The 25,493-nt window shown below is 52.3% G+C and overlaps 1 protein-coding gene across 6 annotated transcripts in view; it reads left to right on the forward strand.

Moving 5' to 3' along the window:
* LOC144721407 (voltage-dependent L-type calcium channel subunit alpha-1D-like) overlaps positions 1-25,493 on the forward strand; it is a 192,132-nt gene that overhangs the window by 82,452 nt on the left and 84,187 nt on the right. For all 6 annotated transcript variants that reach the window (XM_078599002.1, XM_078599004.1, XM_078599005.1 and 3 more), the window contains 11 exons: positions 422-561; positions 10,543-10,691; positions 11,782-11,934; positions 12,870-13,066; positions 14,837-14,940; positions 16,273-16,439; positions 21,290-21,380; positions 21,531-21,557; positions 23,442-23,602; positions 24,508-24,733; positions 24,983-25,190. In XM_078599002.1, the coding sequence (XP_078455128.1) occupies positions 422-561; positions 10,543-10,691; positions 11,782-11,934; positions 12,870-13,066; positions 14,837-14,940; positions 16,273-16,439; positions 21,290-21,380; positions 21,531-21,557; positions 23,442-23,602; positions 24,508-24,733; positions 24,983-25,190 (1,623 nt within the window). The remainder of the gene's footprint in view (positions 1-421; positions 562-10,542; positions 10,692-11,781; positions 11,935-12,869; positions 13,067-14,836; positions 14,941-16,272; positions 16,440-21,289; positions 21,381-21,530; positions 21,558-23,441; positions 23,603-24,507; positions 24,734-24,982; positions 25,191-25,493) is intronic.

A 25,493-nucleotide genomic window follows, 5' to 3' on the forward strand; every position in this document is an offset into this window, starting at 1 on the left:
GCGCAACACCAAGCGTCCTTCATCAGGTGGGGACCAGCACAGCGACTGTTCTTCCTGTGCTGGTCCCCACCTGATGAAGGACGCTTGTGTTGCGCCCGAAACGTCGTGATTATTTGTTTTTATTATTATTTTCACCTACGTGACTTTACCGAAAGAACCAAAGAGTGTGAGTTAACCAGAGTTTAGCACTAGCCCTACCCCAACTCGAACTATCAACCGACCTGTGGATGTTCGCGTGAACCCCTTCCCACTCTTTGTTTGCGTTGTACATGGAGCGTGCGAAGCTCGTGCCCACGGATATTGTTTCTCTTTGCCCGCTGGGTGTGGTGAGACCAGCGCTGCGATTCGGCCGCTCGATCGGTGCATCACGCGATCGCGGCACCCGAACCTCACCTCTCGCTCGCCGCTCCATCTCTTTCAGGAGAAGGTCGAGTACGTGTTCCTGGTGATCTTCACGGTGGAGGCCTTCCTCAAGATCATGGCCTACGGCCTCCTCGTTCATCCAAACGCCTACCTGCGCAACGGGTGGAACCTCCTGGACTTTGTCATCGTGGTGGTGGGGTGAGTGGGGGCTGACCCACACACTGGACTCGGACCCTAACTCGATGAAGGGTTGGCTTGGTGATGCAGTGGTAACACTCGTGCCTGACAGCAAGAAGTGCCTGGGTTCACTTCCTGACTCGGACATCTTTCTGCGTGGACTTTCTACATTCTCTCCCTGTTCTGCAGAGTGTGAGTGAGTGTGTGACATTTATCTAAAAAGGTATTGGGCCTCCCCTAGGTCGACTCAGCCTCAAATGAGTACCCAGTACGATGTCTCATTTATTCTATGTTGCGGTTGTTTTTGCCTTAATTTTGTCTTTGCTTCATTGCCATACTTGTTTTTTTTGTTAGTATGTTATTTGGATGATCCAGGCCTCCCACCGATGCAAATGAGTCTCTTCCTGGTCCCTTAAATGATCACTTGGTCCATTAAAACACGCTTGAAACTCGTGGACGAGAGCGCGCAGGAGGAGAGAGGGGAGGAGATATGGAGGGAGAGGGCGGTGCCAATGAGGATGCAAGCAAGGCCCTGCATTTCTCTGCTGTCAGAGTAATTCTCTCCGGTGGAGGCAGCGTTCTTTACTCATGGCCGGGCCGCTAAACGATTTTTCACAGAGCATTCGTTCCAAGATTGTTTCCCTGTGGCAGTTTGGCCAGGAAGTGGGAATTCTGGGTTTCACTTCCTTCATCGCATGAATAGAAATTGGAATACGCACTTGAGCTTTGTGAAGGTGTCGTCATTTAATATATGCAGGGTGTAAATATTCTAATTAATTCAATGTACATAATTAATAACAGGTACAGAGAGCATGATCTATGTCTGAGAGTGTATATGTGCGTGAACGTGTGCATGTGGGATATCATCTGTGGGGAGCGGTGGTGCAGTTGTTAGCACACTGTGCTATGAATCCAACGACCCGAGTTCGATTCCCACTCATGGCCAACATCAGTGGCAGCAAGTGTTACCAGAACTTGTCTTGGGGCTCCCGAAGGGTAATTCAGCATTAAATGAGTCCCTGATGGGGTTGTGTAAACATCAGCTTTTGGGAGACAAAGACTGCCAGGTGTCGTGCTGACTACACCTTTGCAGGTGCTCACTAACAGCACTTATCTCGCACCTCCGATTAGCATGGTTGGCTACATACGATGCACAATAAGTTAAACATATATACATACCCTAACAGTGTAGTAAATAAGAAAGGCATCACAAAATTTTGATGAATGTGATACAACTTTGGGTAAATTAAGAAAATAATCGAATACAAGTAAACAGACAAGGATCTCGGGTTTATTTCAAATGAAGAGGTGGACCAGAGCAGGTTATATTGTGTTTTTAAAATTTAACTTCATCATGAAAATCCATCACCCAGCACTGTGGCCCAGAGAATAAAGTTTTAAATCAGTGCGTGCTACCTGCGGTGACACGTGGTTCAGAAACGTCGAGGTCATGAACAACCACGGAACAGAAACTGAGAAGTGCGCAATGATGCACAAAGAGTTGCATGCCGGGATTACACTGAGAGGCAGCAAGATGGAGACGTGCAGTAGCGGACGCTAGCTCGCGGGTGAGAAGCATCATCCTGACCTTTCAGGCTAAATGAGAGGGCTTGCACAGGACATGTGGCTCAATGGACCGATCGACGATGGTCAAGAATAATAATGGAGTGGCAGCCAAGGATTGGAACGTGTCCAAGGGGACGTGCACCCAGGAGATGGAGCGATGAGATCGGTGCGTGTGCATGGGCTGGGTGGACTGTTGCATTGCAGAATCATGGAAGGTGGCGGTAGCTTGAGGAGGCCTTCATCCAGCAGTGGATTGATGATGGCTGATGATGCTGACGATTTCGTCCATCAAATTATCATCCTTCTGAACTGATGTTTGTCCAGAAGCATTTGTTTATTATGCAGCAAGCCCTGGACTGGGGTGTGGACCTCTTTGAAGCTTGCCAGCAGGGGGTGGGTTGCCTGTTAAATGAATGCCGCTGGGTTGCCTGGTGTTATTGGAAAAAACGCTCCACAAACCCCGCTCCTGGCAGTTTAATTTACACGTTATTTTTTTAACTTGACATTTGACAACGATGATGAAAATTGATGTGAACTTTAGCATATTTACTTTGGCCTGTGCATACATTAGAATGAAAACAAAACTGATTGTAAATTCTGGACTGCTACGGATTAGGGTGGAGCCCCTTCTGCCAGCAGTGGCCGCGAGTAAGCAGTTGCAGGGCTGCACCTTTGCCTTTTAACTGAGAAACGGAGAAACTGTGCTATGCGGTGACTTAACCCGCCGTGCGGTTTGTCCATTTGCGAGAGCCAATCCTTGAGTTCAATACTCACATTCCATGGAAAGCGGTTCCGTGTTCCGTAAGTCTGTAGCCGGTAACGATTAGAAAATGTTGACCGGTTCAGTGATGATTGTTTAACAACCCCGATATGGATATCACGATGATCTCTCTTCACTCGAAAGCTTGCTGATATTCGAGACTCACTGCCCGTCAACAAATCTGTCGCCAGGGAGGTTTTGAGTAGTTTAGTAGGAGTTTAGTACGAGTTTAGTAATATGCTAGGCATAGTTTAGCACTGGTTTTGTAGTAGTTTAGTTCAGTAAGAGTTTAGTAGTAGTTTAGCAGTAGTTTAGTAAAAGTTTGAGTCTTGAGATAACCCTTGAGCACGAGGGGCTCACGTTCAACGTCCAAGCAGACTGTCAGCATCCTACTTGCTGTACTATCGTATTTCGTCCCTTATTTTGATTTAATAAGCAAGTGAGTTGTCTCTATCAACATGCCTAACGAGGAATGTTCAATGTCCACGAGAGTGCAAGCGTGGGAGCACTTCAGTGTCTGTGCGTGCGAGTCGCGTGTCTGTGTGTGTCTGTATGTGAGGTGTGTGTCTGTGTGTGTGTCTGTGTGTGTGAGTTGTGTGTCTGTGTGTGTGTCTGTGTGTCTGTGTGTGTGTCTGTGTGTGAGTTGTGTGTCTGTGTGTGTGAGTTGTGTGTCTGTGTGTGTCTGTGTGTCTGTGTATGTCTGTGCCTGTGTGTCTGTGTGTCTGTGTGTGTGTCTGTGTGTGTGTCTGTGTGTGTGTGTGAGTTTTGTGTCTGTGTGTCTCTGTGTGTGTCTGTGTGTGTGTCTGTGTGTGTGTCTGTGTGTGTCTGTGTGTGTGTGTTTGTGTGTGTGTCTGTGTGTGTATGTGAGTTTCGTGTCTGTGTGTCTCTGTGTGTGTCTGTGTGTGTGTCTGTGTGTGTGTGTCTGTGTGTGTGTCTGTGTGTGTGAGTTGTGTGTCTGTGTGTGTGAGTTGTGAGTCTGTGTGTGTCTGTGTGTGTGTGTCTGTGTGTCTGTGTGTGTGAGTTGTGTGTCTGTGTGTGTGAGTTGTGTGTCTGTGTGTGTGTGTGTCTGTGTGTGTGTGTCTGTGTGTGTGTCTGTGTGTGTGTTTGTCTGTGTGTGTGTGTCTGCTTCTGGGCTCCTGGGCTGCACGGTGGCGATATGTTAACTACCTCGCCTTGTATACAGGAGGTCGTTGTTTGCATGTTTTCCCCGTGGTCGCTTGGCTTTTTACCTGGGTCATCCGGGGTTTCTCCCCACATTTAGAATCAACATGCCTTGAGAGTATTTGCCTGCTATACATTCCCGCATGACAAGCCACTTTGTTGAGCTACAATGTGTGGTCAGGTCGCTTCTGAAAACGAGATAGATATTGCTCAGTGGGCCTTACCTGGTAAAATACAAAAATAGTTGAGTTTTTAGTTGAATTTAGTTGGAGGCAGTCACCCTCCAACAACGATGGACAGCAGAGTAGCAACGCTGACAACAATGAGCGGAGCTCCAGGTGGATAAAATACAGCAAGTTGGCAGGGTAGCGAACCCACGTGATTCATCTGCCAGTCTTTTGAGTCAGTCAACCCCATGGCACCTGGCTCTGTCACATGACCTCTTGTCAGCGAGCTTTCCACACTTCACGTGGCCTCAAAGTGCACTCAGTCTGTCACAACCACGATGGTGACATCACCACCCCTTAGTTGCGAATCGCGCCTCTTGTCGTGTGCGCCTGTGTAGGGGGGTTGACTCGCCCCATCATCCCTAATACATTGACGACCACTTTGTGGGGAAGATGAAAGCGCTTTGACATTTATTTCACTATCAGTTTACCTCTTCCATACTGTAGGTGGCAGGGTAGCATAGTGATAACCATTGTGCCACACAGCAAGACCACCTGTGTTCGATTCCGGACTCGGGCGCATATCTGCATGGACATTGTGTGTCCTCCCTCTTCTGCATGGGTTTCCTCCGGTTTCACCCCATAGCAAAAAAATAGACACTTTGTAATTATTGGTCAAACATCCCAATGCTGAAAAATTACCTCAAGAATATCTCAATTGAAACACTTGGCAGGACCCTCCTGAAAGGGAATCCTGAGACTCAGTGAGGCTCTCCTGGGTAAACAAGTGCAGCAGCGATAATAATAATGAACATTGTCAAGGCACCTCATTCTCTCATACAATATGTACAATGCAGTACAGCAAGTAGGCCGCTGCATATTATGAGACTGAGCATGCTTCCTATCCATGCGAGGATTTTTGTATGGGTGCTTCATCTTCCTCCCACTTGCAAAAGGAATACTGTCTGAGGGAATTGACAAAACATTTTTAGAATATAGAATACTCATTGATGCTCAATGAGACTTTTCCAGCGAGCGTGATTCACATTTGTGTATTTAATTTTACAATTATCTCTAGCGGTGCACGCGCTGCCCTCTGCTGCAAACACTCCCCTCATGCGTTTGTTCCAACTCTGTGTGATTTGCCCACGGAGCAAGACATCTCAACCATGACCCATTTGGTGTCGCAGAGAGGGACATCGAATAGTCACCTGGGCTCGGATTAATTCAGGCAGGGCCGCCCATCAGGGGGTGCAGGGCTTGGGGAAAATCCCACCGTGTGGGCCGCCCGACACCTTCAAACTAATCCAGAACTACGACATCTGACACCACTGTGACGTCGAAGCGTGGGGCCCCCCAAAGGGCAGGGCCCCAGGCGGTCGCCCCGACTCACCGCACCCGAGGGACGGCTCGAAGTAGAGATCAACTGATCCAGCTCGCTGCTCAGCGTTGGAGCGAGCGGCTCACAAGGGGAAGGTTGCGAGTTCAAACCCTGGTTGGGATGGTTGACTCAGCCCATCATCCCCACAGGGGTTAATAAGAGGTTCCACTTTGTGGGGAAGTCGACAGTGGTTGTTCCGTGGATTTAGACTCACCCCTGCCATAGAAATATGGAATGTCTCTCACTGGCTCAGCGCTGGAGATAGGAGATGAGCCCTGCCTCGATGTCCACATGAGCCCAGAGCTCACTGCCTTTGAATGAATTGAGTTGGGGTCATGCAGGGCCACCTCTACATAGATTACGTGGGCCTCTGCTAGGTTAACTCGGCCTGAAATACACACTGCATTGATTACCTATGTTGTGAAGATATAAGTTGATAGGGCCTGTGAATGGGCTATGCCTCATTCTTGCGGTGTCATGCCTGCCTTAATAGGCGCTCCCTAACAGCTCGTATATAGGGATGGGAGGAGGTCATTGGGGGTGAGTGAAGGAGGGAGGGAGGTAGAGGAGAAGGGCGAGGCAGGGAAGGGAGTTCAGTGGGGGTGAGACGAGGGTGACATCGATTGAGTGGGTTTGGCTGCGTCTCTCTGTGAGTCACGCCTCGCCGCTCACTTTGTTGTGAATTTGCTCGACTATCACAAACAGCAGCAGCAGCCTCGTGTAATGAGCAGCGTGCCCACATACGGAGTTTGTATGTTCGTATGTTTTCCCCCTTTTCTGCATCGGATTCCTCCCACAGCGAAAAATCATTCAATGAAGCTAGCATTGACCAAATATCCCAAAATATAAAATCACCTGCAAATTACTCAATTGGGTTCACGCAGCAGCAGCAGCAGCAGCAGCAGCGTCGCCTCCTCCTGTGAAAACATGGCAGGACCCTTCTGAAAAATAGTCTTGAGACTCGGTGAGCCCTTTCTCGATTATTATTATTATCATCATCATGCTTATTTTTATGAAGAGAAATTCTGGATTTTTTTGGCTTGTTGTGTCTCATCAGCAGAGGCTGTGCTAATGGTGTCATACACCGGTGAAAGTCGAAAGTGGACCAATTATGCCGTGATGGATTTTGTGTAGAGCAGGGTCCATCTTATCAGCGCCTCTCTCACACCAACGATAGCAGAGAGAGAAGTCGACTATCAGAATCCTACTCACACACAGGCGCTAACAATAGCCCACGCACAAATACAGAAAGAGACAGGTCCCCCTATAGCCTTTAACAAGACCGTTTAACACGCCGGCTTTCACGACCAATATTATTCATAATAAAGGTTTTTGGGTTAGATCACGTGTCAACGTGTCGTAACCCTCCACCACCCGACACAGCCAGTAAGGTTTGTCACGTAAACAACGCGCCAATCAGTGACTACTTCACCCGCCCGGTGTGTTGGCAAGTAAATCCACAAAATGTACAATTTGAGTACCACGTTTCGCTGGTAATTACATCCAGCATCATCGGGCGATTTGGCAAATGGAGAATTACGACACATTTATACTTATGCGATCTAACACAATAACCTTTAATCTGAATTTAACAAGATTGTTGGGGTAAGTGCTGTTCGTGAGCGCCTATGAAGGCGGGCACGTCACATGAGGGAAGAAGTGGCCAGCACCACGCCCGGCCGCCTTTGTCTTCTCAGTACTCACGTTTACACACCATCCCAGGTCCTCATGCAAGGATGAGTTGACCTCGGGTCGCCGGGTTGATTGTGAAGTGTGCTAGTCACGGCACTACCGCACCCCATCACACACAAGAATCCACACACACTTACACGCACCTTCGCATCAGCCGCACCGTAACAACTCTTGGAACCTCCGAGTTCAACCAGTCTACACAACAAAGGCTCATTCCTAGCAGCGTGCTTCAGCCGCACCGAACCTCACAATAATAATATCCATGGCCTACCTTGGCTCCTCCCACCCTCAACCAGTATATATACAAGGACTGTTTTCTTGGAATTTTTCTTACTTGATACAGCAATCGTGCTGTGACGGTTCCACCTGAAGACGGAAGCTTGTGTTGCCTCCGAAACGTCGTGATTTTTATTTGATTTTTTATTTTACTTTGATTAATTTTAATTTTACCTACGCGACTTTACAGAAAAAACCTAAGAATGTGAATCCACACACACGTTTTAGAATGACAAAAAGTGCGTTCCACTGACACGATATTCAGTCGATTCATGTCTTGACCACCTTTGTCTTTCCTGCAAGGAGCTAAACATCCCACTGTCAACACCTCCCCCAGCCAGCGGCGGGGGAGCAGGGAGCAGAGGGGAAGATGGGTTTCAGATGCGGGGTCACAGCTGCCTGGGCAATTAATGCGACGTGCGGATCATTTAACGCACACAGAATCGATGCACCCAATAGGATACGAGAGATGTCTCTAGAAAAAGAATGGAGCCCCTGTCCCCTCTCTCACCATCGCTCCCTCCTCGTTATCACACTCCCCCTCCTTCCTTCTCATCCTCATCATGACCTCCTCCCCCTCGTCCTTCCCCCTCCTCCTTCCCCCCTCCTTCTCCCCCCTCCTCCTTCCCCCCTCCTCCTCCCTCCTCCCCATCCCACCTCTTCCCTCCATAAAAGACGAAACGAGGACTCTAGAGGGTTCAGAGGGACTGTGGGGCGTCACGCCGTCACGGCGCATGAGCAATGTCACGCGGACAATCGTTGCCGCGACAGCACGAGTGGCCCCAACCAGGGGCACCGGCTCGGGAGCCGTGACGCATCCTCGTGAGCAGCGAGAGCGACGAGAGTCACGTGTGTCTGCGAGAGTCACGTGTGTCTGCGAGAGTCACGTGTGTCTGCGAGAGTCACGTGTGTCTGCGAGAGTCACGTGTGTCTGCGAGAGTCACGTGTGTCTGCGAGAGTCACGTGTGTCTGCGAGAGTCACGTGTGTCTGCGAGAGTCACGTGTGTCTGCGAGAGTCACGTGTGTCTGCGAGAGTCACGTGTGTCTGCGAGAGTCACGTGTGTCTGCGAGAGTCACGTGTGTCTGCGAGAGTCACGTGTGTCTGCGAGAGTGACGTGTGTCTGCGAGAGTGACGTGTGTCTGCGAGAGTCACGTGTGTCTAGGAGAGTCACGTGTGTCTGCGAGAGTGAGGTGTGTCTGCGAGAGTCACGTGTGTCTGCGAGAGTCACGTGTGTCTGCGAGAGTGACGTGTGTCTGCGAGAGTGACGTGTGTCTGCGAGAGGCACGTGTGTCTGCGAGAGTCACGTGTGTCTGCGAGAGTCACGTGTGTCTGCGAGAGTCACGTGTGTCTGCGAGAGTGACGTGTGTCTGCGAGAGTCACGTGTGTCTGCGAGAGTGACGTGTGTCTGCGAGAGTCACGTGTGTCTGCGAGAGTCACGTGTGTCTGCGAGAGTCACGTGTGTCTGCGAGAGTGGCGCGTGTCTGCGAGAGTCACGTGTGTCTGCGAGAGTCACGTGTGTCTGCGAGAGTGACGTGTGTCTGCGAGAGTGAGGTGTGTCTAAGAGAGTCACGTGTGTCTGCGAGAGTCACGTGTGTCTGCGAGAGTCACGTGTGTCTGCGAGAGTGAGGTGTGTCTAGGAGAGTCACGTGTGTCTGCGAGAGTCACGTGTGTCTGCGAGAGTCACGTTTGTCTGCGAGAGTGACGTGTGTCTGCGAGAGTCACGTGTGTCTGCGAGAGTCACGTGTGTCTGCGAGAGTCACGTGTGTCTGCGAGAGTGACGTGTGTCTGCGAGAGTCACGTGTGTCTGCGAGAGTCACGTGTGTCTGTGAGGGCCCACGGCGAGGGACGCGATGGACCGGTGGACGATGCGCCTCCTTCACGTGTCCCATCGGTCACGTGGCCTGTTGGCAGTGCTTAATTTCAACAGCATGGGTTCAAAACATGCAAACCTAAAACTGCTTTGCACATTCCGTGTCGCATCAGCAGAGTCACGCTCGCTGAAATTAATACAGCTGAAGTTACGCACTCCCATAAGACCGTGCGGCTGATGGGATGTGTAAAAATTCATACATTTTGTATGTCGAGGGATAGATATGTGAAGGCACCGAATTGTCTTAATATTTGTGTTGTTATTTTCTCTACAATGACACGTGTGGCGATTGTGTTGGATTTCTTGGAGAGCCTCTTGCAGGGGGAGTGTGAGGTCTTGATACATTCCGATGTTTGGCCAAAGCGTCTTTAAAGTTTTAACGAGAGTTTGGCTTCGTGTTGGAGGGAAAACTCAGCACGCATTGTCGATAATAACACTCAAACGTCTGCACATATGGGCACTGCGCAACCCCCTCGCTTGTATTCAGTCTGGTGTTGTTTTGGAGTTTCACAAATCTCCGAGTGATCTGCCAACCCTTGCCTCCTACGTGTGTTTCAACATCGCCCTCCTCTGCCGTTCCTCGCTGCCCAACAATAAAGGCGTTCACCTTGATACAACGCGGCTCACCCAATACTAAACCCTTCATACAACGCGGCTCACCCAACACGATCCAACTCGGTGTCACGGCAGGGCAGAGGCGGCGCTGGGGATTGGGAGAATGCAGGGGGCATGACGCAGCTGCCTGTGTTGGAAGTTTGCTTCGTTGAACCTGGAGAGCGCAAGAGACCGGGAGATTCTCGTTTTCAAGAATAGTCCGACCTGGGCCAGCAAAATCATCAAATCAATAACATCAAGTAAAGAAAATAGAAATCAAACTCGGGGCAAAACACCTGACTAGAAGCAATTCGTATAAAATAAACAGAAAAAATAACAAAAGTACTCTCCTACAAATAACTTTTAAATCGTTCATAGTAAAATGTTTACAAAAAACAAGTGCTGGATTGTATTACAGTGTACCGCACAGATGAGATAGGCTGAGGCTGACTGTGCAGTGGAAAAGGTGGCAGTAGAGTGGATACATTGTTCTGGCTCATCCCTGCGTGATCCACCAACCCCCGTGTCCCCCAGGCTCTTCTCCGTGGTGCTCGAGCACACGACCAAGGTGAACGATGGCGGAGGTGGGGCCGTGATGGCGAGCAAGGGGGGCGGCTTCGACGTCAAGGCCCTGAGGGCGTTCCGCGTGCTGAGGCCTCTGCGACTCGTGTCTGGGGTGCCCAGTGAGTCCCGAGAGCCGCGTGGTGGTGGTGGTGGAGCCGTGTGTGGTGGTGGTGGTGGTGGAGCCGTGTGTGGTGGTGGTGGTGGTGGTGGTGGAGCCGTGTGTGGTGGTGGTGGTGGAGCGGGTGGCATTATTTTTTCATCGGCTGCATAACACTGCGTGGAAGCAACCTGTACTGTTGCTCCACGCAAAGCTTCAGATCTTCTCGGCCAGTCCTGCCCTCCCTTCTCTATGCCTATGAAACGTTGACCCCTCTAATGGAACATCTGTGCCAGTTAGAAACATTCAGGCAGGGCTGCCTCCGATCCATCCTGGGTTTAACCAGGCTGGATCGTATGAAAAGCTCACAAATGAGCTCCTCCAGCAGGCAAGGCTGCGTTGACTGGGTCATGTAGCCCAAATGACCAGCCACTCCATGCCCAAGCAGCTTCTGTTTGGCCGGATAGAAGGGGCTAAACGGGCACGACATGGGTTGGAGAAGAGATGGACTGATGCAGTACGTTAGGATGTGGAGCTGAGTGTTAAACTGCCTACGTGTTAAACTGAGCTGAGTGGACTTGCTGAAGACTGATACCAGCGGTGTCAAGAACAGCCTCTTTGGAGGAGGCCCATGAAGGACGCTACTGGGCAGTTGGAGGCAGTCGCCCTCCAACAACAACGGAGAGCAGAGGAACTACCCTCACAACAACGAGCGGAGCACCGGGCGGCTAATACACAGTAAGGTGGCACAGTAGTGAGCACGGTTGGTGCATCTGCCAGTCATATCTGTCCGTCAACCCATGGCACCTGAGTCTTTCCTGTGACCTTCTGTCAATGAGCCTTCGACACTACACGTGGCCTCAAAGTGCACCTGGCCTGGCACAGGCATCGTGGTGACGTCACTGTCACTTAGTGGCGAAGTGCGGATCTTGGTATATTGGTATTGGTAGAGCCATGTTTGGGAGTGGTGGTGGAGCGGTGTATGGTGGTGTTCGTTGAGTCATGTGTGGTGGTGGAGCCGTGTTCGGTGGAGGCGGAGCCATATATGGTGGAGTTGTTGGAGCCACAAATGGTGGTGGTGGAGCCATGTGAACTCGTGTCTCTCTGCCCAGGTCTTCAGGTCGTCCTCAACTCCATCATCAAGGCCATGGTGCCTCTGCTGCACATCGCCCTCCTCGTTCTCTTCGTCATCATCATCTACGCCATCATTGGCCTCGAGCTTTTCATGGGCAGAATGCACAAGACCTGCTTCCTCAACTACTCGGGTGTGTGTGTGGGTCTGTGGCTGGGTGTGGGTGCGTGTACATGGGGAACGATAGTGTAGCGGTTCATTAGTGTGCTACGCTACAAACCCGGTGACCTGAGTTCGATTTCCGCTCATTGCCTCCAACACCAGTGACGATTATCTGAATCGGTCCTGGGCCTCCCCTAGATCAACTCAGCCTCAAATGAGTACCTGGTGTAATGTATGTGTGGATGTTGACCTTCTTACACACCGTACGTAGCCAACCGTGCTAATCGGAGGTAATGTGTAAACATCACCACGAGGGAGACAAATGCTGTCAGGCGTGGTGCTGGCCACCCACCCCCTCGTGTGCCGTGCCGGTCTTCGTAGGTGCACACTAACAGCACTTCTCCCAAAAGTATGTTAAGGCTATAGGGGGGATCTTTGTCTTTGTTTGTGTGTGCGGGAAGTGGTGGCACAGCGATTAGTCCGCTGCACCATCAAGTGTGAACCCGGCGGCCCAATTTATATTTTCTGCTCACAGCTAACATTAATGACGAATATCTGAACTGGTCCTGGAGCTTCGTTATGTGGACTCAGCCTTTGCATTAGGACTTCGTGCTGTGTGTAAGCACCAGCATTGGGGAGCCAAAGGCGGCTGGGCGCCGTCCTAGCCACACCACCCCGTCGTGCTCTGTGCCGGCTTTAATAGTTGCTTGCGGATTTGGAGGGGTGAGCAGCCAAGGGGGTTCATGTGGAGTAGTCGAGGGGATCCATGTGGGGTAACCAGGAGGTGTGATGTTTGGGTCTCAAATTAAGTCTTTATTCTGGATGTCCACGTTGTTCCACACTCTGTTCACCGGCATTATTTTGTAGAACATAAAATAAATGGATAAAAGATGGGGGTGACCTGTCCGTATGTACCACCCATGTCCCTCCTTCTTCCATCCCCCCCCCCCCCCCCCCCCCGTACAGAGATGATCGCGGAGGACGAGCCGGCCCCGTGCGCGTACCTGGGCCACGGGCGGCAGTGCCACGGCAGCGGCACGAGCTGCCGCTCGGGATGGGCCGGCCCCAACGAGGGCATCACCAACTTCGACAATTTCGGCTTCGCGATGCTCACCGTGTTCCAGTGCATCACCATGGAGGGCTGGACCGACGTGCTCTACTGGGTGACGCCTCCGAGATTAACGTCACTGTCACCATCGTTACCATTACTGCTACTACGCTGAGGCTCAAGCCTCCAGTGCCCCTCACCTCATCACACCTCCCCGTGTCTCCGCTCACCTCTCCTTACCTCCCCATGTCTTCTGTTGCCCCACTTCACCTCCCCTAAGCTCCCCACATCCGCCCTGCCCCCTGCTCACTTACCTCTGTGTGAGTCTATTGCTCTCTGTGTAAGTATATAGGTTTATATATTAATATATGGGTCTCTATGTGAGTCTATGGGTCTCTGTGTGCGTCTATGGGTCTCTGTGTGAGTCTATGGGTCTCTGTGTGAGTCTATGGGTCTCTGTGTGAGTCTATGGGTCTCTGTGTGAGTCTATGGGTCTCTGTGTGAGTCTATGCATCTCTGTGTGAGTCTATGGGTCTCTGTGTGAGTCTATGGGTCTCTGTGTGAGTCTATGGGTCTCTGTGTGAGTCTATGGGTCTCTGTGTGAGTCTATGGGTCTCTGTGTGAGTCTGGATTTCTGGTAGTCTATGGGTCTCTGTGTGAGTCTATGGGTCTCTGTGTGAGTCTATGGGTCTCTGTGTGAGTCTATGGGTCTCTGTGTGAGTCTATGGGTCTCTGTGTGAGTCTATGGGTCTCTGTGTGAGTCTGGATTTCTGGTAGTCTATGGGTCTCTGTGTGAGTCTATGGGTCTCTGTGTGAGTCTATGGGTCTCTGTGTGAGTCTATGGGTCTCTGTGTGAGTCTATGGGTCTCAGTGTGAGTCTATGGGTCTCTGTGTGAGTCTGTCTAAGACCAGATGGTGGGGATGAGACTCTCCGGGTAGGCCGTGGAGGTCGCCGCGCGTCTCCAGGCAGCAGCTGTGGGCCCTGGCGGAGGGGAGGCTGCGTGGGGGAGGCTGCGTGGGGGAGGCTGCGTGGGGGAGACTGCGTGGGGGAGGCAGTGGGGGAGGCTGCGTGGGGGAGACTGCGTGGGGGAGGCTGCGTGGGGGAGGCGTGGGGGAGGCAATGGGGGAGGCTGCGCGGGGGAGGCTGCGCGGGGGAGGCGTGGGGGAGGCTGCGTGGGGGAGGCTGCGCGGGGGAGGCAGTGGGGGAGGCGTGGGGGAGGCTGCGTGGGGGAGGCGTGGGGGAGGCAATGGGGGAGGCTGCGTGGGGGAGGCTGCGTGGGGGAGGCTGCGTGGGGGAGGCTGCGTGGGGGAGGCTGCGCGGGGGAGGCAGTGGGGGAGGCAGTGGGGGAGGCGTGGGGGAGGCTGCGTGGGGGAGGCGTGGGGGAGGCAATGGGGGAGGCTGCGTGGGGGAGGCAGTGGGGGAGGCTGCGGAGGGGAGGCTGCGTGGGGGAGGCTGTGTGGGGGAGGCGTGGGGGAGGCGTGGGGGAGGCTGTGTGGGGGAGGCGTGGGGGAGGCTGCGTGGGGGAGGCTGCGTGGGGGAGGCTGCGTGGGGAAGGCAATGGGGGAGGCTGCGTGGGGGAGGCAGTGGGGGAGGCTGCGGGGGGGAGGCTGCGTGGGGGAGGCTGCGTGGGGGAGGCAATGGGGGAGGCTGCGTGGGGGAGGCAGTGGGGGAGGCTGCGTGGGGGAGGCTGCGTGGGGGAGGCTGCGTGGGGGAGGCTGCGTGGGGGAGGCTGCGTGGGGGAGGCAATGGGGGAGGCTGCGTGGGGGAGGCAGTGGGGGAGGCTGCGGAGGGGAGGCTGCGTCGGTGGCTCTGGTGGCTGCGGTGGTTCCTTGACGCTGCGACGGCTCACTCTGCGTGCCCCCGCCCCTCGTTCACCTCCCTCAGATGCAAGACGCCATTGGCTACGAACTGCCATGGGTCTACTTCGTCAGTCTCGTCATCTTTGGATCATTCTTCGTTCTAAACCTCGTCTTGGGAGTGCTGAGCGGGTGCGTTACTCACCTCTACCGAGGTGGCATCACCGTCATCGCCGGAGAAGTTGTCGCCGTCACCGGGACTGTCATGCTCATTGTGACTTGCTGGACATCTGTGGAAAAGAGCTTCATAGCTCATCGGATTCCTCCATGATAAATACATTTGATTGGGATTCATGAGTGAATACTGTAACATCATAATTTGTGATGATAACTGTGTCGTTAACATCATCATCGTGGCTAAATATGGCACGTGTGTGGTGAGGCTGTGTGGTGAGGTTGTGTGATGAGGCTGTGTGTGGTGAGGTTGTGTGGTGAGGCTGTGTGTGGTGAGGCTGTGTGGTGAGGCTGTGTGTGATGAGGCTGTGTGTGGTGAGGTTGTGTGGTGAGGTTGTGTGGTGAGGCTGTGTGTGGTGAGGTTGTGTGATGAGGCTGTGTGTGGTGAGGTTGTGTGGTGAGGTTGTGTGGTGAGGCTGTGTGGTGAGGCTGTGTGTGGTGAGGCTGTGTGGTGAGGTTGTGTGACGAGGCTGTGTGTGGTGAGGCTGTGTGTGGTGAGGTTGTGTGGTGAGGCTGTGTGTGGTGAGGCTGTGTGGTGAGGCTGTGTGTGGTGAAGCTGTGTGTGACGAGGCTGTGTGGTGAGGCTGTGTGTGGTGAGGCTGTGTGTGGTGAGGCTGTGTGGTGAGGCTGTGTGTGGTGAGGTTGTATGGTGAGGCTGTGTGTGACGAGGTTGTGTGGTGAGATTGTGTGTGGTGAGGTTGTGTGAGTGGTGAGGCTGTGTGTGATGAGATTGTGTGTGGTGAGACTGTGTGACGAGGCTGTGTGATGAGGCTTTGTGGTGAGGCTATGTGACGATGCTGTGTGGTGAGGCTGTGTGTGATGAGATTGTGAGTGGTGAGGTTGTGAGTGGTGAGGTTGTGAGTGGTGAGGCTGTGTGTGATGAGATTGTGTGTGGTGAGGCTTTGCATGGTGAGGTGGTGCAGAGCGCCAGAAGGATAAACACAGCAAGTTGGCACAATAGGGGGCACAAGGTTGTGCATAGGCCAGTCAACCCCTGGCACCTGGGTCTGTCCCGTGACCTCCTGTCAGTGGGCGTTCGATACTTCACACGGCCTTAAAGTGCACATAGCCTGGCACGAGCACCGTGGTGATGTCACTGCCACTTAATAGCGAACGGGCGGTTGTTGTTGTTGTGATTGATGACTCTGCGGGCAGCAATGCAATATTAACCAGGGCGGCCTGCCTTAACTGAACAACGAACCTGTGTACTACCAGGCCATGTCGCCGCGTACTTACGGTGCGATTTCCTCCTCTTCCCCGCTCCTCCCCCCTCCTTTGTCGCCCTCGCAGGGAATTCTCAAAGGAGCGAGAGAAGGCGAAAGCACGGGGCGACTTCCAGAAACTGCGTGAGAAGCAGCAGCTGGAGGAGGATTTGCGGGGGTACCTGGACTGGATCACTCAGGCCGAGGACATCGACCCCGAGAACGAGGAGGAGGGCAAGGAGGAGGCACGCCTCGGTGAGGAAGCGAGGGAGAGGTTGTATGGGTGGTGGAGCAATGACTCCCTCGCATCATTGATGCGGTGGCAGAGCCGACGGGCGGGGAGGAGATGAGGGTGATCGCCCCCCCCACCCCCCTTGGGACCACGGATATTGGTATTTTATCAGGGAAGATAAATTGAGTTGTTTATGAATGCAGGGCCCTGTTTTAAAAGATTACATCCAAAGCCAAAGCGATGTCCCCTCCAATGAGCATGGAGGCGGTACCCCGCTCCCATTTTCACCCGTGAGTCAGTGCTGGAAGTTCCACATTTCTATTGCGAGGGCAGGTCTATCCATAGGACAACCACAAAGTGGTACTCACGTGATAAACTCCGCATGGACGAGGGATGATGAGCTGAGTCAACCATGTAAACCAGGAGTTGAACTCTTGACCTTCCAACTGCAAGCCGCTCACTGCCACTGAGCAGCCACCTGGTCGGGTAACGGAGTAATAACGCGAGTAGCGACATTCCTCAGCGAATAGGCACGTGAGCATTTTAATTGGTGGGGACGTTTAGGCCTCGCGTGTGCACGTGGCCCCCACCCCCACGGCAGGGGTCCTTAAAGGTCCCCCAGCAGCAGTCACCGTCCCTCCACTCCCTCCCTCCCACCCTTCTCCGCCCACGCTCTGCTGCCACCGCCACCACCGTTTGCTGTGTTGTTGTTGTTCTACTGTTTACAGTCGTTTTGGGAAACGTCGTTGTTGGCTTAATGGGAGCGAGCGGCAAGAGGGAATAGATTCCACGACGGCTCTCAGAATGGGTTCGTTTGCATGACTGGTAATTGCTTCAAGGTAGCTGGTAAAAAAAAAAATGGTTCCCATTATTTTAGCGGTTACCTTAAATACACGCGCCACGTACACTTTTATGATGGCTGGTCGGTGCAGTGGTAACAGTTGTAGCGCCTCCAAGCAAAAAGTATTTGGGTTCGATTCCTGGGTCGGCCACATTTCTGCGTCGTGTTTGTATCTTATCCTCTGTTCTGCAGCGTGGTGAGTGAGTGGGTCATTAAGTGAGTGGGTGGGTAATTGAGTGAGCGGGTGATAGAACGAATGAGAGAATGGGTGAGTGAGTGGGTAGGTGAGTGAGTGAGTGGGTGAGTGGTTGAGTGGGTGATTGAGTGAGTGGGTGGTTGAGTGGGTGATTGAGAGAGTGAGGGAGAAGTGTCTTGTTGTGCCCAGCATCGGATAGACCACGTCTCATGATGACGGAGCGCGTGTCACTCACGTGGCAGCCGAATCCACGCGGCGGTCGGATGAACTCGAGCATGTGAGGGCTGTGACCTCTAGGGGTGTTGCTGCGCGCGAGGTGTGAGATATAATTAGTGTCGCCTGCAAAGAGATCCTTTCAAGAAGACACTTCCCCTCAATTAGGGCCCTGTAAGCGGCAGAGTGAACAGTATTTAGAGTGAGGTATATAGTGTCTGTGTGTGTGTGTGCTGGCCTACAGTCGTCTGTGAATGTTGTATGGGGGGTCTTTGTTTAGTGAGGGGTTTTTTTGTGACCTGCAGTGCAATGTGAGACAAAAGATTCGGTCATTGTGACTGTGGCAGTGATTGGTGGCCGGACCCGCAGACTCCTAATTATCTCTGCATTGTTGGCAAAATAAGCATTCAACCATAGCACGGGTTTTTTGGGGTTAGATCGCATGAATATATAATATTCAAGCTTGCTTTTTAGGGGGGCTGGGAACGTAGGGACGGGGGGGAGCAGTCCTGAAAGGGGCTCGCAGGGTACCTTCGGATCCTGGCTGGCCACCCTGTGCCCTGCTTCACCGTGAACCCTCATTCTCCTCGCCCTGACCTCTGGGTCAGTCGAGAAATTTCATCCACACTCAATGTAGAGCAGCTTCCCTCTCGCTATATATGTGCATAGGCCAGCTGGAAATATAAGTATTGTATAGAAACTAGCAAGGGAAATTGAGGTAGAATGAGGGAGCAATCGAAAGTAGTTGATGAAGAAATATTCATCCTATCATCATTATCATCATCATCAGCCATGGTCATTCCACTGATGGATGAAAGTCTCCCCAGCCACCGCCATCTGTTACGATCTTGGGATGTAACAAGCCGCCCAAGAACTGATCTAATTGCTACGTCTCCTTGGTGGACGGCTTCTCCAGGCGGCCGACTCCGACAATGCAATGTGAGGCGGAGCAGAGAGCTTTGCTGTGAATATTTGAATTGGTTCACAGGATACATTCTCATGCAATCAACTTTAAAGATTCTTCGATTGTCTCAGTTCGATCTGTTGTTATTATTCTATGACCTTCCAACAATAATTCTGGTTCCATTGAGACCACTGTGGTGTTTGCGTGTGTGTACCTGTGAGTTATCAGCCAGGTGGATCAACTCATCATCCCTTCAGGGGCAATAGAATGCACATCACTTTATGGGGACAATCATCAGTGGTTTTCCTATGGATAAACTCACCCTCACCATAGAAATGTGGAATTGCCATCACTTGCTCAGGGCTATAAACAGATGCGAACTGCCTCAATGCTCATTTGATCAGATAATCACTTGGACTTTTGGCTTTATTTGTTAATAGAAGTTTGCATTCAGATAGGAAAGCAAAACTCGTGTGAAGTTGGAGTGGCATTTCTTCCCCTTACTGCTTCATGCCCAAGAGGATTGGCCAAACCCAGCAGTGCAGCGGCACTCTCGTGACGGAGCCGGGAGACTCCGTAGCGAGATGACCAAGCAGGCGCGATGCCTGCTTCCCATATCTATCTCTCCACATAAACGTACAACGTGACAGAAGTTCAACTACAAACATATATACAAACATACATACAAACATACATACAAACATACGTACATACATACAAACATGCAAACATACACTACGCGTGGGCTTGTGGGCCTGTGCTCGGCAAGCACATTAAAAAATAAAACAATGTGGTCCGATGTGAAGTTTCATCTGCACATGGTGGCAGCAGTGCCATTGGCCATGATGACCTCTTGACCTTGACCTGCCGTGCGATTGTTAATTATCTGAAATATTAAAAAAATGGCACGCTTAAGCCGTCAGCCGTGGGGGCATTTGACATCATCGCGCCCCACTGGTAATTTGTGATTTTACTCTGACGAGTGAACTCATGGTAATGATTGGCATGCAATAGACGTGATGAGGGAAATCATTCATCTGTGGCCATGCCTCCACCCCCCGTACTCTCCTGCATCACCTCACCTCACCTCGTTGGTGAGATGGGTTTTGCCGATGGTGAGCAATGCATAGACGCACCGATAAAGCAAGTCGGTCCATTTTTTTTTAGATGTGACATGCATTAAAAATAAGTGGTATTTTAATTAAAATGTCACGTGCGTGTCTGTGTGCAGCTATTCTTGGCACATAAGCATGAGTTGGTATATGACCCTCCTTTTTCTTTCAAATTAAAGTATTTCACCTGGGAAATCCCTTGAGATGGAACATCTTGTGTCCACGGTGTCGACTGACACGCATGGATCAAACACGTAATGGCATGGTCACACACATTTTAATGGTATAAATAATATATAATCATAATGATCACGGTTTTGTTTCTGATTGAGCAGCTCTGCTATACACCGGGGGTGGCGCCTCAGAGCACGTTACACGAGTTAGGCGACTTGCATCTGATCTCAACACGTTATAAAGGGCACCCCCAGTGGCAGCTGTCCCTGCGCAGAAATAGGCGACTCGCCACCTGGTCTGCAAGCGGGCATTAATCTGCCTGCAGAGGGTGATGATTGCTGCTGAGTGTGATCCCAATTGAGTCATTTTCAGTTAAATTTTTCTAATTAGGCAAATTTGTACCGTGGCACCACCATGCAGTGGCCTTCTACTAATTTCAAATGATGTTCCGAAATATTTAACGTCCTTTGTGAGTGAAGCAGTGGAGTATTTTGCCGTTAATACAGCCACAGTAATAACTATGGCGGCCTGCCAAATTGGAGCTGCGAACCTCTGCAACAAGCGGCGAATACGTTATTTCTGGGCCGCGGCGTAACCACTGAAAAAGTCTCATTCGCATTGCCCTCGGTGACGTCTCCCGGAGGCAGCATCGGATGACTGCATTAACGGCCTGTGCGCAGCGTGGCTCACAGCCTCCGCTTGCCACGCTCTGGCCTATCACGGGGCAGCAGCAGCAGCACAGGCTCCTCAGCTCAACACAGTTCGTAGAATTGACTCGGCAACATTTGTCACCCCCTTCTGAGAAATCTTCAGCAGGACCCTCATTAAAAAGAGTCTTGAGACTCAGCGAGGCTTTGCTGGATAAGCAAGTGAAATAAGCATTGCTCTCTTGCAGCATTTGCCCCAACAGTCTAAAGGCTTTCGGGGGATCGTTGTCTTTGTGTGTGCAGGGAACGGTAGGGTAGTGGTTAGTGCACTACACTACGAACCTGGCGGCGTGAGTTCCTGGACCCCCCCTATGTCGACTCAGCCTTAAATGAGTATCAAGTGCGGGGGTTGAAATATTGCCACTGGGGAGACAAAGGTGGTTTAACGTGGTGCTGGCCACCCACCCCCCCCCCCCCCCGTGTGCCATGCCAGCCTTCATAGGTCCTTGCTAACAGCACTTGCCCCAATAGTCTGTTAAGGCGATACGCGGATCTTTGTGTGTGTGCGCCTGTGTACATGTGTTTATCTCACGCTTGGGTACCCGGAAACATGGCAAGTGTTTGTGTGCGTCTTCACATTGACAATGTATATATGCGAATGAGCGCTCACGATGGCCTGGCCAGATTATTTCGAGGACCGTGGCCTACGAAGTGTCAACATTTTCTCGAATTGCCTCTTGAGTCTACACGGGGATTCTTGTTCTGTTTGTTGTTTGCGTGCGACAGCCAGCGCCCCGGCGAGTGAGTCGGAGTCGGCCAACACGGAGAACGTGGGGAGCGGGGAGCTGGAGAGCCTCTCGGTCTGCGCCCGGGTCGTGTGAGTCTCGCGCCAGCCCACACTTCAACACCGCGGTGGTCATTGTCGTCCCCTCCGTCGCGTCATCGTCTTGCGCTGTGAGCATGCAGTGTCGTCGTGCTCCCGTCCCAGTGGCTCATGCATGGTGGTGTGTTGTCTATGTCTTTACAGGCACAGAATTTCCAAGTCTAAATACAGGTTAGTCGATGGTGCCACCGCTTAAAAGCAGCACTTCTTAAGGAGCAGACGGGCATCATGCATCGCTTCTCTGCTCATGGCCATTCTGTGTTCATGGCCACTTCAAATCTGTATCTGAAGAGACAACCCGTCGCTCGGGACGGGTTGCCTCACACAGGGGTGCAGAGCATCGCAGGTGCAGCAGCTCGCAGCCTTATCCACACCCCCAACTTATCACCACCGGCCCGTTGGAATGACCACATCTTCTCACCTCTTTGAGTTGCTGATCTAAAATGAAAACTCATTTCTTTCGAACTGCTTTTTGTGTTTAGTTTGTTGTCCTTCCCCTGCACCTTCGATTAGCACAGTTGGCTACGTACGGTGTGAAAACAAATGCAACATACATACAAGTAAAGGTATTTATTGGTAGTCTGGACAAAGCTGTGGTACGCAGTATGCTGCACGTCTTTGTTTACTCATTGGTATTTGGCACTCGGAGCGAACAAAGTTGCTTGTTATAGTCGGTGCTGACCCTGCTCCCCTACTGGACAACTGTCACAAAGAGCTTCAAAGCTCATCAGATTCCTCCAGGATAAATACAGATTCTGATGGAGTTGATCGCAATCGCTCACTCATGAACGCGGCCGCTCGCTAATGATTGGCCGGATCGTCGTGAGTGGCGGCGCTGAAAATACGGAGGTCGAACGTCGCAAGCGGTAGCCGCAACGGCGAGCGAATGGCGTTGGCAGAAGCTGCGATGCATTCCGGGAGCGATTTCCGGTGTCGGTACGCAGCGATAATCTCACAGATTCCTTCTTCATCCAATCATATGAATCTGCCAGGCCGCCCCCCTGGTCAATGCTGCCGTGCGTGTTAACCATATTAATGCTTTGCACCGCTTTTTTCACTATCACAGTGGATGTTGAACAACACCGCAAATAACTCAATTGGGAAGCACAGAAATTGCCGCCCCCTCCTTAAAATAATCTTGAGATGCAGTGAGGCTCCCTGCGTCAGAGTCAGCAAGTTTCTTCTCACATGACCACTGATGCGGTGCTCATCTCCTGTCTCGAGCCCTCAGCCAGTGATGGAAATTCCATATTCCTTTGGCATCTTTGCAAAGTGGTACTTATTTTATCATCCCTGAAGAGATGATGGACTCAGTCACCCCCAACCAGAATTGAAACTCGCAACTTTTCGATTGCGATCTGCTCGCTCTACCACTGAGCCACCAGGCCTGATTATCCAATTATAATTTGGGAATATTGACCTGTCACCTCTTTGAGCGGTGTTAGATGCTTTTACTTGTCCTATTTTCCACCTCCGCACACAACCAACACACACATACCAGCACCAGCCCTTACCGCTCACTCCTTGCACACAAACGCAGAGACAAAGAATTTCCATATAGCCTTAACACACCATTGGAGCAAGCGCTGTTAATGAGCGCCTACGAAGCCCAATACGGCACACGAGGCCAGCACCACGCCAGGTACTAATTTAAGGCTGAGTCCTCTCCCCGTGGGTTCTCGAGGGTGACTCGCCGGTCCCGCCAACGCTCGCGATCTCTCCGTGCCACTGACTCACGCCCACTCCCCTTGTCCCGTCGCTCGCTGTCCATCGTGCCTGCGTGTGCACGTGTGTGTTTGAGCGCGTGTGTGTTTCTGCATGTGTGTGTTTTTTATGCGCACATGCGCATGTGTTCACTTGTGTGCATGTTTTTGTCTTTGCGTGTGCTTGTGCACGTGTTGTATGCGTGTGAGTGCACGTGTCGGTACGCGTGTCTGTGCGTGCGTATGCATGCGTGTATGTACGTGTGTTGTATTCGTCTTCATATTCGTGTACTACCGTCTCCGTGTGTGGTGCACACGCACGCACGTTCCTCCCTCCGCGCCGAAACCACAGCCGACGGTGGCGTCGATGGAACCGCTTCTGGCGCCGGAAGTGCCGAGCGGCGGTGAAGTCGACGGCGTTCTACTGGATGGTGATCGTGCTGGTGTTCCTCAACACGCTCACCATCGCCTCGGAGCACTACCAGCAGATGCAGTGGCTCACGCACGTGCAGGGTGCCGCTCGCCAGCCACTGCACCGCGACGCGCACACTCACTCACCCCTCACTCACCCCTCACTCACCCCTCACTCAACCCTCACACTCACTCACCCCTCACTGACGCCTCACTCACACTCACTCACCCCTCACTCACCCCTCACTCAACCCTCACTCAACCCTCACACTCACTCACCCCTCGTACCGCTCGCACACTCACACCTCACTGACGCCTCACTCACACTCACTCACCCCTCGCTCGCGCCTCACTCACCCCTCACTCGCACTCAACACTCGTACCATTCGCACACTCACACCTCACTCACACACTCACACTCACTCACCCCTCGTACCACTCGCACACTCACACCTCACTCACACACTCACACTTCACTCACACACTCACTCACCCCTCGTACCACTCACACACTCACACCACACTCACACCTCACTGACGCCTCACTCACACCTCACTCACACACTCACACCTCACTCACACACTCACACCTCACTCACACTCTCACCCCTCACTCACACACTCACACCTCACTCACACACTCACACCTCACTGACGCCTCACTCACACCTCACTCACACACACTCACACCTCACTGATGCCTCACTCACACACACTCACCCCTCACTCACACACTCACACACTCACTCACCCCTCGCTCGCGCCTCACTCACATTCAACACTCGTACCACTCGCACATGCTTACACCTCACTCACATCTCACTCACACCCCCTTAATCCTGGCAACACACTACTTGTGCCTCACTCACTGCACGCAACTGCACACATTGCCTTTACATTGTTGTGTGACGTGGCAAGTCTATCTGTAACCCGTGCATGTGCATGATTGTTTCCTTCCTTGTGTTTTGCTATTATTCGTGTCTGGCCCCTTTGCGGCTTGCGCACAGACACGGCCAACAAGGTTCTGCTGGCGCTCTTCACCCTGGAGATGCTCGTGAAGATCTACAGCCTGGGCCTGCAGGCCTACTTTGTGTCACTCTTCAACCGATTTGACTGCTTCGTGGTATGTGGCGGCATCGTGGAGACGATCCTCGTCGAGCTGAAGGTGATGTCCCCTCTGGGTATCTCCGTGCTCCGATGCGTCAGGCTGCTGCGGATCTTCAAGGCCACGAGGTGAAGCGCCGTCGCCCGCCGTCCTGCACCGACGCTCGCTCGACGCCACTCTGACTGAGCGCCTCAGGATGCGTGTCCTTGGCGTGGCACGCAACTGAAAAGATTCGTTCTTGATAAGCGTTGGCGTACACACAGCGAATACCTTCCCTACCCCAAACCCCGAAACACAACACTCACCGTAATCTTAACCTCAACTCTCATCCTAACCCTGACCCTACCACTCTGCCTGTGCCCTCTTGCCCGGCCCAGGTACTGGAACTCTCTGAGTAACCTGGTGGCATCGCTGCTCAACTCGATGCGATCCATCGCGTCGCTGCTCCTGCTGCTCTTCCTCTTCATTATCATCTTCTCGCTGCTCGGGATGCAGCTCTTCGGGGGCAAGTTCAACTTCGACGAGACGCAGGTCCGCCGCTCGTCCTTCGACAATTTCCCCACTGCGCTGCTCACCGTCTTCCAGGTGCGTGATGATGAGTGGGTCAGTGAGTGTGATTGGCTGAGTGAATGGCTGTAAGCGGATGAGTGTCATGGTTAGTCAGATGCAGGGAGCTAAACGGGTGCAGCACGGGCAGAGAAGAGATGGGCTGATGTGGGTACAGCAGGATGTGGAGCTGAGTAGCCTTGCTGATGACCGGTACGAGCAGTGTCACGATTGGCCTCTGTGGAGGAGGTTCATGAAAGATGCTGTTGGGGAGTTGGAGAGAGGAGCAATGCTCACAATAATGAGCGGAACGCCGGGTTGATAAAGCACAGAGAGCTGCAA

Source organism: Lampetra planeri, chromosome 11, assembly GCF_965212315.1.
Source record: "Lampetra planeri chromosome 11, kcLamPlan1.2.h2, whole genome shotgun sequence".
Lineage (NCBI taxonomy): Eukaryota > Metazoa > Chordata > Hyperoartia > Petromyzontiformes > Petromyzontidae > Lampetra > Lampetra planeri.